This window comes from Leopardus geoffroyi, chromosome E1, assembly GCF_018350155.1.
Source record: "Leopardus geoffroyi isolate Oge1 chromosome E1, O.geoffroyi_Oge1_pat1.0, whole genome shotgun sequence".
NCBI lineage: Eukaryota > Metazoa > Chordata > Mammalia > Carnivora > Felidae > Leopardus > Leopardus geoffroyi.
In genome coordinates this window covers 3,884,374-3,899,081 of record NC_059330.1, presented here as the reverse complement: position 1 = coordinate 3,899,081, position 14,708 = coordinate 3,884,374, and the positions used below count along the sequence as shown (strand labels likewise).

General features: G+C 48.7%; 1 protein-coding gene across 2 annotated transcripts in view; it reads left to right on the top strand.

The window, feature by feature from the left end:
• The window catches only part of STX8 (syntaxin 8), a 249,885-nt gene that overhangs the window by 12,764 nt on the left and 222,413 nt on the right, over positions 1 to 14,708 (top strand). For both annotated transcript variants that reach the window (XM_045490407.1, XM_045490406.1), the window contains exon 4: positions 8,485 to 8,595. In XM_045490407.1, the coding sequence (XP_045346363.1) occupies positions 8,485 to 8,595 (111 nt within the window). The remainder of the gene's footprint in view (positions 1 to 8,484; positions 8,596 to 14,708) is intronic.

Sequence of the window (14,708 nt, the reverse complement as noted above, 5' to 3'; positions counted from 1 at the left end):
GAATCCAAAGCAGACTCCAGGCTCTGAGCTGTCAGCACAGAGCCCCACGTGGGGCTCGAACTCGCAAAGTGTGAGATCATGGCCTGAGCCCAGGCGCCCCAACACAGTTGGAATAGTCTGATACGTTTACTTTGTAACTTTACCCTCTATCTGGTATCGTTTATTACTGCACAGTATTATAAAAAAAGTTTTTATTTTATCAAAATCAACGAGTCCTGTTATGTAGACCTCAGGTAGTTTCCAATCGGCTTGGCTATTTTCTCTACTTTGAGTACCAAGTGTCAGGAAGTGTGTGTGTGAGGTAAGGTGTGCAAACTCATTTTGCTGTTCCCTAAAGCATGTGTGTTAAAAAGGTAACTAAATCACTGCTTCACGGTATAATATTAACAACTACCGACTTGGTAACTTCCATAAACATAACTTATTATTATTCATTTTATAATATTTATGTGCTCAACTATAGGGCAAAAAAAGAAACAAATTAAGAACCCTTCCTTTTTCACTGTTACTAATTCCTGCTGGTTATTAGTTATGGAGAAGCATGTGGCAGTAATAATGGACTTGACTTTGTTCTAAATGCCTTCAGCCAGACCGTCTTTTGAAATCCCTTAGACTTTGGTTTTGTGGTCATCTCACAATTTGCTGAATGAAGCACTAAAAATCTCTAAAAATATTTTAAAATATTGAACAGAGTTATTAAATACATTATGAAAGTACTTAAGGATGTTAATGCAGATAATTTAGAATTTTGTAGGACAAAGCAAAAACCCAACCGCACTGTAACAGTATTCTTTCTTAGGTATTTTTTCAAATGATTGGGTCTGTTTCTACTAGAAACACAACCCTTACTAGGACAGAATTCAGATCACCCGCCTCATGGGGGCGCTCAAGACCTCTGTATTTTCAGGGAGACCGTTTCTGCTGATAGAATGGAAAGGAAGTAGTTTCTCTAGTATGAAGGCCTCTTGTTAACTCTTTTTCTGTTCCTCACATCTTCCCTTCCCTTGACCTTTCTGTTTGCAACTATTTCAAATAATTCCATAGCAGTTATCCTCCAGATTTAAGATGTGTCAGGTGGCCACTTGTGAGTCCTAATAACCTCATATTATTAGTCTGTGTTGGTGGCTCCTTATTTTCTTTACAAAAAAAAAAAAAAAAAAAGGTAGTGAGGCCAGGCCAACCTTTGCACCCCAAGTCAGGGACAGAGCTGGAAAAAAAATCCCGCATCCCAGCAGGGGAGTGTTTTACACTGAGGAGAGGAATCTGAGAGCTTAAGTAACTTGCCCCAGACCCCACAGCCGGGGAGTGGAAGAACTTGGACTCAGATGCAGGGCTGTCTGGCCCCAAAGCCAGTTGTTTAAAAGCTGAATTCTACCGTAGTAGAAATAACACAGTCATCTGTCACCTGGCCTGTCTTCAGCTAGAATTCCCTATTAATTGGCATGTTGCTGTAGTGCCAAAACAAATCCTGTTTATAATGCAAATCCTCAGGGCCCTCCTTAATCATCAGAAAGATTAAACAGTGTTCACTGCGCTTTATTAGGTATACTTTATGATGTTGTAATTCTTAGAAAATTTTTTGTCCGTAAATCGCCAACAGAGTGACAGTTTAAGCCTTTCTTTTCTTGAGGCATAATTAATGCCGGGTGACTTTTTTAATGTGAATATTTGAATACCACATTCCCTTACCGCGTTGGGTAGTTGAGAGTTTACAGCACTTTACTTCGTAAATTTATGCGTTTGTGAAGTTTTCCAAAGAACACCAGGGATTGCCAGAAAGATAAGTCCTATGCACATGCCTTCCAAACAGCTAAATTCATGGAGTTAAGGCCTGAGACGTTGTTGCTCTTTCTTGGAAAAGTATTTTCTCCTGGCAAGAAGAGATGCGAAGTTAAAATGAAAGTCCTGTGCTTTTGAATCGGTTAGTTTGCGATTCATAAACTAAAGTCCTGCAGCCAGAGAGTTTCAAATTGCTGAAAACCATTCATTTCTATTCACAGTGCTTCTTGGAGACAGGAGCGATTCATTGCTTCTCTGGTTGAGAAAAGTCGTGTGCCACGGGAGGCTTGTATGTGAGATGTCAGGTAGTAGCAAAATTATTCTTAGACTTGGCCTTACGCGAGCTCGTCTTTTTGTTGGGTTTTCAAAGGCAGCATCTTTACTAAGTTGAGGAGAATTTAAAAATCTCTTTACAAAGGGGTTCAGTATAAAAAGGTATTCTGGTGTCTTGGGAGAAGTCCTATAGAAATAGTTTTTCAAAAGTATAAATAACTTTTTAATTTATTTGGAGAGAGAAGGAGTGAGCAGGGGCGGGGCAGAGAGCGGGATGGGGAGAAACCGAATCCCAAGCAGGCTCTTCTGCACTGGTAGTGGGGGGCTTGCACTCACCAACTGTGAGATCACAACTTGAGCCGAAATCCAGAGTCGGATGCTTAACCGACTGAGCCACCCAGCACTCCTAAATAGCTTTTCTCCGCTTTGTCTTTTTTTAGGGGGGGGGAAAAAAACTAGGAAGATAGGTAGATGGATAGACGGTTGCAGTGATCACCATAACTGAATGCGGATGTTGGGGGGCTAACCCGGTAGATTTTAGGGAGAGCCCTTGTGGTTCTCACACACTCTACTTGCCCGTGACAGTTTTCACCGAGAAGAGCGAGGGTAAGATCGTGTTTACGGCGGTAGGGATTTTCTTCTTTATGCTCTCTTACGTTCTTTCTAGTTTTCCGTGTTAAAAGCTCCTTGCTTTGTTACCACGATAATAAAAGTAGATGGTAGTTTGGTCTGCTGTGGTTTTTTTGAATATCCGTACCTGGCAAAGTGTATAATTGGCAACTTTTACGTAAGTCTCCCGCCACCCCCGATTTGTTTGGACACTTTTCTGCTCCATGAAGTCCAAACATCTGGGCACCGTTGGTGTGGCGGGAAAAACGCTGGCTTTGGAACCAGACGGAACTGAGACTGAGGGCCAGCTCTGCCCCTTCCTCAAGGCCAGAGAGCAATTTAGCCTGTCTAGACCCTCTACTCTAATCTAGAGCAGAATTAAATATGCTCACCTTGCAAGGTTTGTGTAGAAGCTGGAGGAAATCTATTTATAAAGCACCCCACTGGACTGGCCCCTCATCTTGGTGGGTGTTGAATAAAAGGTAGCTTTCAACATTGACTGTGTGACCTTGGACAAGTTACTTAATCTCTTGGTGCCTTGGTTTTTGTTTTTTTTTTGTTTGTCTTCTTCTGTGAAATAGGGGTAACGAAAGTACACCTGGATTACAGAATGGCTGCTGAGGGTTAAAGAACATTCACAGAAGGTGCTTTGCACGTAGTAAGCCCTCCTTGGAGATTAACTGCTGCTTAGTCTTTTGTTGCTGTTGTAAGAAGTCCAGCCACCATGGGGAATTCACAGGTGGTCCTTACAGAGTCTACATTCGTGTAACGAGGTTCTATCGAAGCACACAGACAATGCCAGTATTAAAATATTACTTGCAACCTGTGATCGGTGCTTCGAGAAAGCTAAGGACCCAGCCTGGAACATATATATACTCAGTAGAGTTTGTTAACTTTAAAAGGAAAGAAAAAAGGAAGAAGTTGTATGGGAACCAGAAAAGTCTGGCCTCGAGGACTGTAGACCGCCCTCTTGGGGATCCGCCGTTATGGCACCAAAAAATAATTCCCTGCACATTTCTCCCTTCTCCAGAGCCATTAATTCGCAAGGAAAACTTGCCAACGTTCTTTTTTTTTTTTTTTGAGTTTGTTTTTATTTATTTTGAGATAGAGAGCGGGAAAGGGCCAGAGAGAGAGAGAGAGAGAGAGAGAGAGAGAGAGAGAGAATCCCAAGGAGGCTCCGTGCTGTCAGCACAGAGCCTGACACCGGGCTTGAACTCATGAATTGTGAGATCATGACCTGAGCTGAAGTCAGACTGAGCCACCCCAGGCGCCCCAAAACTGGCCAAAATTCTTAAGCCTTCTACCAAATAAAGAGAAAATCAGGGTGCCGGAGTGGGGGCGGGGCACCCAGTGGGACCAGCAACACCTGTGCTAAACCTCATCTTAGATTTAAAGTCCTTATCAAGAGCTGGAGCCTTGCTCCAGGAAACATGAGCCCCGCTTTGGGGGAACCCCACTTTTCTCCCTCCCCCTCACTCACTTGCGCCCTCTCTCTAAAAAAAATTAAATTAAATAAATAGATGAAGGACTTATCAAGTTTCTGCAGAGAAGCTGGGCTTCAGCCTTCAGTAGTTAGTGAGTACCGGTAATATGAAGTCCGCGTCTGATTTCATAGAGTCTGACATCTCCATGACGGGGCTTTAGTTACATGTAAAAAAACCAGCCTAGCCATTGACAAGGAACTATGGTTTTGTCTGTTCTCTGACCTTCCTTCCTTGGTTATACTCCTCAGACTGGTGGAAAAGGAGGTCCCAGCTCTGGCCACCGACTGTGTGCCCTCTTTCCTACCCTCACTCCTCCCAGCTGCCATCAGTCTGCATACATGTAGTATGGTCATTTCTGGACGATTCTCGGACCTCTTGTTAACAACAACCCCTATATAAGAATCGTGCTGTGCAGAAGGGCTATTAATCTCTTTCTCCTTTTACTTCCCTCCCCCCTCACCTCATGCCGCATTCTCTCAGTAGATTAAAATAAAAATGAAACAAAGGAGGAGGGTGTTCCTAATTGGTGAATTTTCCAGCTTTTCCAGATGAGCAGGAGGTCCCTGGGAAAATTCTGAATGAGTATTACTAGTATTGTTAATGCTTTCAACAGGATGCTGGGATGTGCCTAGGTTAAGTGGGGGCAGTACTGGGAGTGCCAGGGTAGAGAAGCCCCCGGGAGGTGTGGTGGTCAGGTCCAGCATGATGTGGTGGAAAAGCCCTGACCTAAAGCAGAAAGAGCTGGGCTGTAGGCCTGCATGGTCATTAACCAGCCAGGTGACAGCCACACAGGGCCGGTTTCCTGGTCAGGAGAAGCCAGAGAACCCTCACTGGCATAGGGGAGCTCTGAGGGTTCCTGTAGCATTAACTGTGATTCCTTTCTTCAGCTGCTAACCCACAAAACACAGTCACCAACTTCTACGGCTCTTGAAATTGATGTTCCTTAATGAAGCCCATTCTTAACCAGCTTAATTCTGTAACCAGTGTCTGCCAGATTTTAAAACCTGTCTTTCCTGTGTTTATTGTAAACAGCACCTTCTACCTTGTATACTTCTCATTGTTTTTTCCCAGTGACACTTCCCACTGCCCCCTCCCACCCCCCCCCACCCCTAATCCTCTCCATCATCTTGTTGTTCATGGTCAATGATGTCGATGGTCGGTGCCTGTCATCCCAGACTTTTCTAGTTTCTAGGTATGAACAAATATACGTACATGTAAATATCAATTCTTTTGACTAGCGAGGGATCATACCATATATATGGTTCTGAAACTTGTGTTTTTATTAATTAGCATGTGACAGGCAAACATTACAAAATGAGATTCCATGAAAAGTTAAGTCCCCCTCACATCCTGAATCCCCCAGCTCCCCCCTCCTCACAGGCAGTTGTCTGTGTATCCTTCCAGAAGGTTTCTGAGTATATACAAATGTATATGTGTCCAGCTGAGTGTTTTTAAATTTTTTTTAAATGTTTACTTATTTTTGAGAGACAGAGACAGAGTGCGAGGGAGCAGGGGAGGGGCGGAGAGAGAGGGAGACATGGAATCCGAAGCAGGCTCCAGGCCCCGAGACGGTGGGGCTCGAACCCACGAAACATGAGACCATGACCTGAGCCAAAGTCGGGCGCTTAACCGACTGAGCCCCGCCCCAGGCACCCCTACATTTTGTTATTTAGAAGGCGGTCTGGTAAGTGGTTGGACTTATTTACAGCCCCACCAGGAATAGCAGAGAGTGGTGCCTGGTTCCTCTGCCCTTTCCACAACTTCCCGGTCACAATTCCTCATCTGATAGGCGGAGGTGACATTATGTTTGTTTGCACTTCTCTTACGTAAAACTGAATGTTTTTCAATGGGATGAGAATTACTACTGTTTCTTTTTTCTGTGCTCCTTTACGTCTTTGCCTTTCTGTCTCGTTGTTCGCCACTTTGAGTTTGTCACTTGCAAATTTATTTCGCAGACATTTAAAATTTCTGTAGTCAGATTGGTCTTTTCCTTTCGTGGCCTCTATGTTTTCATTCTTGACGAGAAAGATTTTTCCTACTCCGAGATGATTGAAAAGTTCCCCTATGTCTTCTCTACTGATACTTTTATAATTTGTTTTTTATCTTTTAATCCCTGAGCCAGGGGAATCTGTGCTTAATCGTAAGAATGAACTGTAGTTCAGCTTCTGTTTGCCTGGGTGGCTGGACGCTGAAAACCACAGATTGCCGGAGAACAGAACCCAGGACGAGGCGAGTTAGCATTGGGATATAATTCACAATTCCACAAATTAAAATGCCCGGTCTGCTGTGTACAATTCATGCCCACAGCTTCTGTTTCCCTCTCCCTCCCCCCACCACACACTTCTTTGGGACAGAAGAAAAGCCTTCCGCTTTGTTGCCAATTTGCCACTAATTGAAACACATTGATATTTATTCTTGGTATTGAGATGATCAAAAGGCTAATGTTTGGCCTTCTTATTGGCACGGAGGAAGTATTTCAGCCTGCTGTTTCTTAGTTACAGTTGCTACTTGATGGTGTGCAAGTGGGGGTGACTGCAGGCAAGTAGGAAACGGAAAAGCCATGGTAGCGATTTTCCTCGGGGAAGCCTGCATTCTGGAATGTTGAGAGCATTCGTTTAGTTATTTATTTATTGTTATTTTTTTAAAATATCTAAAGCCGTGGAGGCTGCTTAGCCTCATTGGTTTGGGGACTTACGATTTTACTGACTACTATCTTACTGGGGAACTTCAAGCGTTTTCTAAAAAACTTTTTTAAAAATTAATGATGATTATTTTAGCAAGCTAGCTCCTTCTATCCACAATAGCAACCAGGGTTATAGATTCCCTGGGCCATGGTTTCGCTACGCCAGCCTCCCCCACCCCAGGAAACGATGATGCTATCGTTTGATTCTGCCAACTTCCTTAGAAATATTTTGGGCGTCCGTGCAGGGTTTGATGCCCCTGTTTGAAGTAGGAAAGTGTCACTGAATCTAAAGCAGCCGCCTAATGCCTTACTGTCACCAGAACTAGGTAATGTGGCCCCGGCGGCTCTGAATTACCAGTTTCAGGTCTAATGAAACAAAAGCCACCCAATAAAAAAAACCCCTCAAAGCCAGATAAAATCCACTGTGCTGGGGATGGCTTATTTTTGTACTTACTCTTTATGTCTTGCGTCCGGTCTGCCCTTACAGAAGTACCCGTTGGGGTGCCGAGTGGCTCAGTCAGTTAAGCCTCCGACTTCGGCTCGGGTCACTACCTCACGGTTCGTGGGCTCGAGCCCCACATCAGTCTCTGCCCTGATAGTGCGGAACCTGCTTGGGATTCTCTTTCTCTTCCTCTCTCTGCTTCTCCCTCGCTCTCTCTCTCTCTCTCTCTCTCTCAAAATAAATAAACTTCAAAAAAAAAGTATCTGTTAGCTTTCTCCCATTGTTGTTTTGATAGCTGAAGTCTTCCCCATCAACGTTTTATTTTGCTTTTAAACGCACGCACATGCTCACTGGCACTCAGCCTAGAAGAACTCGCTTAACTTGCTTCAAGAAAGCTAGTACAGAAAACTCTGGATGTAGCCCTGGCTCGTTATTTTTTTTAGCCATAACTTGTGAGTTGTGCCGGAAGAGGTGTTAGCGATAATCTGGCGTTCCATACAAAGAGAGATCCGCAAAAGAGAGATAACTGCTTCAAGGTTGCAGATAACGGTCAACACAAGGCTAATAAGCTTTGGACTCCCGGCATAACCCGCTCGCTAGGATAACGCAGTGAAATCCGAATCTTTCCTTGTAGTTTTCTTTAGGGTTTAAGGCTCATGCGGTGTGCTTAAATAATGAGCTGATGGGGGCACCCTTTAGAGCAAATCTGTCACATAGAGTAGCACTTTTCAAAATGGATTCCAGGTGTGTGAAGACACATTCACACGGAAGAAAGAAGGCAGTATTGAGAACCCGGCTCATTTTTTACAGGGCGCCTTGGGGGTGCTAATGTCTAGGCAAACACCCTTGAACACTGACACCTATAACTCAACACCCGAGGAATTCCTGACTCAGATCGCTCTGTTGACGGGAATAATCATTTCGGCGTTGGTCACTGGGAGGAAAAATAATCTCTACCTGCCGCGTTGCTCAGCGGCGGCTCGGTGTCCGTGGCCGCGAGTCCGCGGCTATGGTTCTGTCGAGGGCCTTTACTTGGGAAGTCTGTGGTGTCGAAGGTCAGAGCGGGAGGAGGAGGAGAACGGTTCGGGTCTCTTCTGGCCAGTACCGGTCAGAGTCTGTAATCGTCACACCTGGCCTGGGAGAGCTCGCTTAATAACACGATAGGTAAACTGAGGTAATTCACCCACCGTTGGACCTTAACGAGATGTGTGCAGAACACAGCTTGAAGGAGACCGGAGACAGAACCTTCTGGATGAACTCATAACCCGGGAGAGGCTACTTCTGGCATCCTTTAAGAACGAGGGGGCAGAGCCCGATCTCATCAGGTATGACATTTTCCTTCACGGGGATTACGTGGTTGGGTGAAAAGCGTTCTTGGCCGAGATCACGGATGTGTTTCCCGAACGGCTCGTTTTAACTAGTAAAATCTATCCCGCCCCTTTACAGCGTTTGCCATGTCATGGTCTTTCTCTTTAGCGTTCTTTAATTTTCTGGATTGAGTAAGCCGGGTATGTTGGACAGAATCTCATCCTGAGGGAAGACGGTTTGCGTGGAATACGGACCGGGTCGGAAAAGTTCCTTTGCATCCTCTGGTTGTGCTTTCTGCCACGTGAGCTGTCTTTTCAGCTCCTGAAGTCACGTGTTCACCTGGGTGGGGAAAAGGCTTCCCCGTGTGTGTGTTTTCACTGGCACGTTTGGGAAACTGTGTCCTAGCGAGACTGTGGTCCGTGCTCACGAAGGTAGGGGAGCACGGCCGTTGGATCCTGGCCCGTTCTGTGCCGGTGAGTGATTCCCACTCTGTGGAGGGGACAGCCGCTGTCCACCCAGCTCTGTTGGAACACCCAGAGGAGCGGGCCAGCTCTCCAGGGTTGGGGTTAACGAACCCCATGTGCTTACCTCTTCAGAACTGTCCACACACCCCCCTTCCAGAACTCCTGTAACTTCATCGTGGGAACCATCACGATGGTTCGAGGAAATGAACTTCACGTAGAAACTCGCCTCTCTCCCTCTTTGCCACGAGGGACGATGCTTTCGTTCTGCGGAGTGGCTTGCTTCTGCTTAGTTCCTGGGTAGGAATGACATGGCTTCTCAAGGGCAGTGGTTTTTGACCTTTGGCCACGAGTTACTGGGCCCTGCGTCAGACAATTAAATCGAGGGGGCACATGGAGGGTCCCAGGTAAGTACGATATGCAGTCAGGATTGCAGACCACTGCCCTGGGGTAAGCAGAGGAGAAGGAAACAGTGTCCTGTTGGCCCCAGGCCTTGGGAGCCTGTGACCCAGGGATGCAAGAAAGAAACGAAAGACAGGAATCCGAATGGAATCCTGAGTTGTTTCTGTGGGGAAATAAAGCCCAGGAGTCCGGGAGGGAGGAGTCATGTCCTGGGCAGGGTGTGTAAGAAGCCAGAAGTGGGCCAGATAGCTCTCTGGCTGTTTGCGGTGATGAAGGCGGTGATCCAGGGCTGGCGAAACAGAAACACACGAGCTGGGGATCCGTGGTGCACAGTCAGGGCCACCTGTCAAGAAGCGCGTCTACGTTGGAGTCCAAAAAGTAAACAAAGGTACAGCTGGCAGAGCCAACCAGAGAGGTGATGGGCGGCATCTAAATACCTCTGCTTGGTGGTCCAGCAGGTGGACCTTCTAGGTCTGCGTTTCTTTCTTTCTTTCTTTCTTTCTTTCTTTCTTTTTTCTTTCTTTCTTTCTTTCTTCCTTCCTTCCTTCCTTCCTTCCTTCCTTCCTTCCTTCCTTCCTTCCTTCCTTCCTTTCTTTCTTTCTTTCTTTCTTTCTTTTAACATTTATTTATTTTTGAGAGACAGAAAGAGATAGAGCACAAGCAGGGGAGGAGCAGAGAGAAAAGGAGACACAGAATCCGAAGCAGGCTCCAGGCTCCGAGCTGTCAGCACAGAGCCCGACGCGGGGCTTGAACTCACGAACCGTGAGATCATGACCGGAGCCAAAGTTGGATGCTCAACCGAGTGAGCCACCCAGGCACCCCTAAAAAATTTTTAAGTAGGCTCCACCCCCAACATGGGGCTTGAACTCACAACCCTGAGATTAAGAGTTGCACGCTCTACTAACTAGAGCCAGCCAGGCGCCCCTGAATCTGCATTTATATTTTAAAAAAAGTGAGAGAGAGAGAGAGAGGGAGAGGGAGAGAGAATGAGTGGGGGAGGGGCAGAGTGAGAGGGAGAGAGAGGATCCCAAGCAGGCTTTGCACTGTCAATGTGGAGCCCGATGCGGGGGCTCGAACTCACAGACCAGACTGTGAGATATGTATGACCTAAGCTGAAATCAAGAGTTGGGCACTGAACCGACTGAGCTATCCAGGCCCCCGGTGCAGAATCTGCATTTTAACAAGATCCTGGGGATTTGAATGCACCTTACAACTTGAGAAATATAGCTCTATATATTCTGTTCTCTTTTTTTTTTTAACGTTTATTTAATTTTGAGAGAGAGGGAGAGACAGAGCATGAGCAGGAGAGAGGCAGAGAGAGAGGGAGACACAGAATCCAAAGCAGGCTCCAGGCTCTGAGCTGTCAGCCCAGAGCCCGACGCGGGGCTCGAACCCACGAACTGCGAGATCATGACGTGAGCCAAAGTCTGACGCTTAAAGCGACTGAGCCACCCAGGCGCCCCTATCCTTTGTGCCTAATGGTGGCACTGGGCATCTAAGTTACCCAAAGGGCTTGTAAAAACAATAAAGAAGAGAGAGAGACAGAGGAAGAAGAGGAAGGAAATACAGGTGGCAGGACCGAATCCTTGCAGAGAATGAGTGAGTAGCCTGGCCTGAGGCCTGGGTAGCCGTGATGGGGGGCGCACTTCTCAGGTGCGTCTAACAGGTGGCGGGGGAGGCCGCTGCCCTGTGTCCACCCCGCGGTGCCAGCTGAAAGCTCGAGTCTGCCGCGCACTTCCCGGGTGCCGGGCACGGGCTGAGCACCTCGTGTGCGTTTGCTCAGGAGGTCCTCGTGACGTCCATTTTACAACGGAGAAACTGAGTTTGGAGGGGTCAGGTAACCCGCACAAGACTCTGAGGCTGACGGGTCTCGGAGCGTGGATTTCACCCAGACGCGAGCGCCGTCACACGTGAACTCGCAGCCACCGCAGCGCGAGAAGTGCTGGGCCCGGCCCTGTTGCCCGCTGGTCTCCCGGCCATCTGGGCTTCGAAGTCATTGACCTTGGGGTGCAGGTATGCGTGCCGCCTCTTTCACTGCTGTTAGGACAAGGTGAGGCGATCGGTATGTGAAGAGCTTAGTGACACACGATGTTCCTCCTGGCGAACCGTGCCGCCATCAGGCCTGGAGGAAGCCCCTGCTGCAGCCTCCTTCCCTCCCCCTCGGGAGCTCCTGCCCGCCCCCCCCCCCCCCCCCCGCCCCAGGCCTCCCCGACTGACCTGTCTTGTTCCAGGGAGCCTGCCCCTTCTCCCCTTCCAGATGTCGCTCTGTGTCCCCTTCCTCGGTGCCGGCTTGCTCCCGTCTTGCCCGCAGACAGTCGCAGGTTAACTCTCGCAGCGGAATCCATGGCTGCAGGGGCTTCCCCTCCGGGGGGCTGTCTGCGGAAGCCTCCTGGAGCCCAAGGCAGATTGACCGTCGGGAGAATTTTAGCAAAGCTGGTGGATTAGCGTAGAGGCGTTGGGTCTCAGAGGCCTTCCGCGACCAGTGCCTCTTCCCCGTCCCGTGGTTCAGGCTGAGCCACATGCTGGGCCCACCTGTGTGGCTCGGAGGGGAACGGTTGGGGTGGCTTGGGGACAGGGAGGCCACACCGAGGCGGAACCGTGAAGCAACAAAGGCCGAAGTCCTCGGGGCTTGAAGTCACTGAGGCAGCCGGCCAGGCTTATTTACACGCTCTCAAGACGGAGCCAAGGGAAGTGTAGATGCCGTTGTGTCGTCGTAGCTCAAGGAACGGAAGTCCGGAATAGCTCGGAGTAAGCTTCCAGAAGCATTCTGTTGAAAGGTGCATCAGTGCCGTGGGGTAGAAGGGACTCCTGAGGAGCGATGTGAGGAAGGTGCGAACGGATAGGACGTTCCGTGCCAGGTGGCATGGGGGCTAGCCAAGAGAAGGAGGCAGTGTGGTCCTGCTGACCTCCGGGAGAAAGTCAGTCAGTAGAGGTAAAAAGAGGGAAGCTTACGGTGGGTGGCCTGGAAGGTGGGTCGCTGGGGAATCCCTACGGAGCCCAGATTGCTGTCGACCCGCCTGCAGGTGCTTGCTAGGGCTGCTGCGGGCACAACACCGGGGGCTCAGCTACCAGAAACGTCCTTCCTCACGGTTCTGGAGGCTGGAAGGCCAGGCCAGCGTGTCACTGGCAGTGTCGTGCCCCCTGATGGCCGTGACGGAGGGTCTGTTCTAGGCGTCTCTCCTGGCCTTTTAGGTGGCTGACTTCTGTCTGAGTCTTCACGCGGTCCCCCTGACGTGTCTGAGGTCTGTGTGTCCAGCATCCCCTCTTCTCATAAAGATAACCCGGGGCATGTTGGATGATGGGCCACCCCAACGACCCCATTGTAACTTAATGACCTCGTTAACGAACCTGTCTCCAGATACTGTCACGTTCTGAGGTACCTACCAGGGGTTAGCACTTCAACCCCGAATTCACAGGAATTTTTTGCGAAAATGCATGTCCTGTTACATCCCAGGAGAACCTGGTTGTTGAGAGGATGTGTGCTGGGTGAAAGCATTCTCAAATATTATGTAGGAAAATGCTTGGAAAATCTGCTTTCGGGCCACGAAATGGACACGAGACAGCGCTGACCCGACCCGCTGGGAAGACAGCGCCGCCGGGGACTTACTGGAGACAAGAGATGGGTCCATTGGTGAGCGGAGGAACGAATGATTGTCACGGTCGGGTGCTGGCAGTATATTGTCATCACCCGGAAGTCAGAGTTTCTGGTCTTTGATTTCACTCGCCTGGCGACATCAGAGTGTTATTTTTGCCCTCTGTACCCCTAGTCCCCACGCTTGAGGCCTCCCCTTCCACCCCCAACTTCTTGTACCCCGGGAACTCCTTCACTGGCCTTCGGAGGCTCTGAATTCACGTGTAGACGTAACCAGGCTGGATTCACAGTTCAACCTGTCCTCTTGCGTCCTGACTGTCAAGGCCGCCTGGTCCTTTCTGATACCAGCCGTCAGGGACCTTTCGGCTCTGTCTTTGGAGGGACCTCGTTCCCTTCCCTGCCGGTCCGTTTTCTGTGACACACAGCTTCCTCAGGCCTCCCCGCGGTTAATTCCCGGTCCTGGGCTCCCCGGCGTCCTTTCCTACTTCTCTGATCTCTGGACTCCTCTGGCATTTTTGTTTGCTTCTGTCATTCTTTAATAAACCAGCGTGAGTTGCTTTGTTACCTGGCGGGGGCGGGGGTGGAGGCTCCGTGGCACATGTCTTTGCCTTGGGTCACGACCTACGGAGATGCGCTGGCCGGAAAGCCTTATCAGAACCTTCAAATGTGATAGACACGCTCTCTGCGGCACACGTTGTCATTAATGCCAGACTGCCAGCACGGCGCATTCCCTGTCGCAGACCTGGGGCTAATCGGCTTGCTAATCAGTGTTTCAAAGCCCCGTGATGACCGGCAGCCAGAGTGAGGCATCGGTTTGTCCCATCAGGACTCACCGGGAGCCCGTGGAGCCCCTGCCTCTCCCTCTCCTTCCCGTTTCCTTTGTGTGACCCCGCTCCTCTCCTGCCTGCACCCGAACCCTCAGCCTCCTCTCTCCCGGGGGCCCCCCCACCCCTCCCTCTCCTCCTCTTCCCCCTTCCTCCTCATATGTGGCCTTATTAAGGAGAGAAGAGTATTGTCAGACCGCGGTTGGGATTAGCATTCCCCTTACACAGACATTGATGTGGCGATCACGCAGTTGAATGTGCGGCTGTCATGTGATGCGATCTTAGCCGCACCTTACGGATTACCGATCATTATTTTAAAGCAGTAAACCTTGATGGGAGACGGCGGGCTAAATAAGCGATGGTTGACTGACTTAGGGCCTTTGGAAACTTGTTAAAGAAGTCTCCGCGTAACAACGTCTCCTAGAAGATAAGCCGCGACTTAGAAGGACGCTGCTTTAAAATCCTCCTGCCCTTTATACTCGAGAGCATTGCTGAGTCTCACCATTAGTTAAATCTTTGTCTGTAGAGAGAGAGAAAAACAATCATTGCATACTCCACTGCTCGGTGAGCATCTCAGAGATTATGTGATTAACTCGGCTGTAGTGGGTGGCTAATTGGCTAAGCTTTAGTCTTTACACCAGCAGCTATGTTGAGGATTATAGGAAGTAGGAAGTTATTTAGACGTCGGGATGGTAGCTGTGTGTCAGGAATGGCGTATTAGGAAGGAGACCAGTTGCTAAAGTCAAAAGGATGACGGTGGAATGTTCCCATTTTCTTAGAGTGTCGACGTTAGGCATTTGACGTCAGGTATCTTCCTTTGAGCTATTAAAAAAAAAAAGAAAAGTATGTTA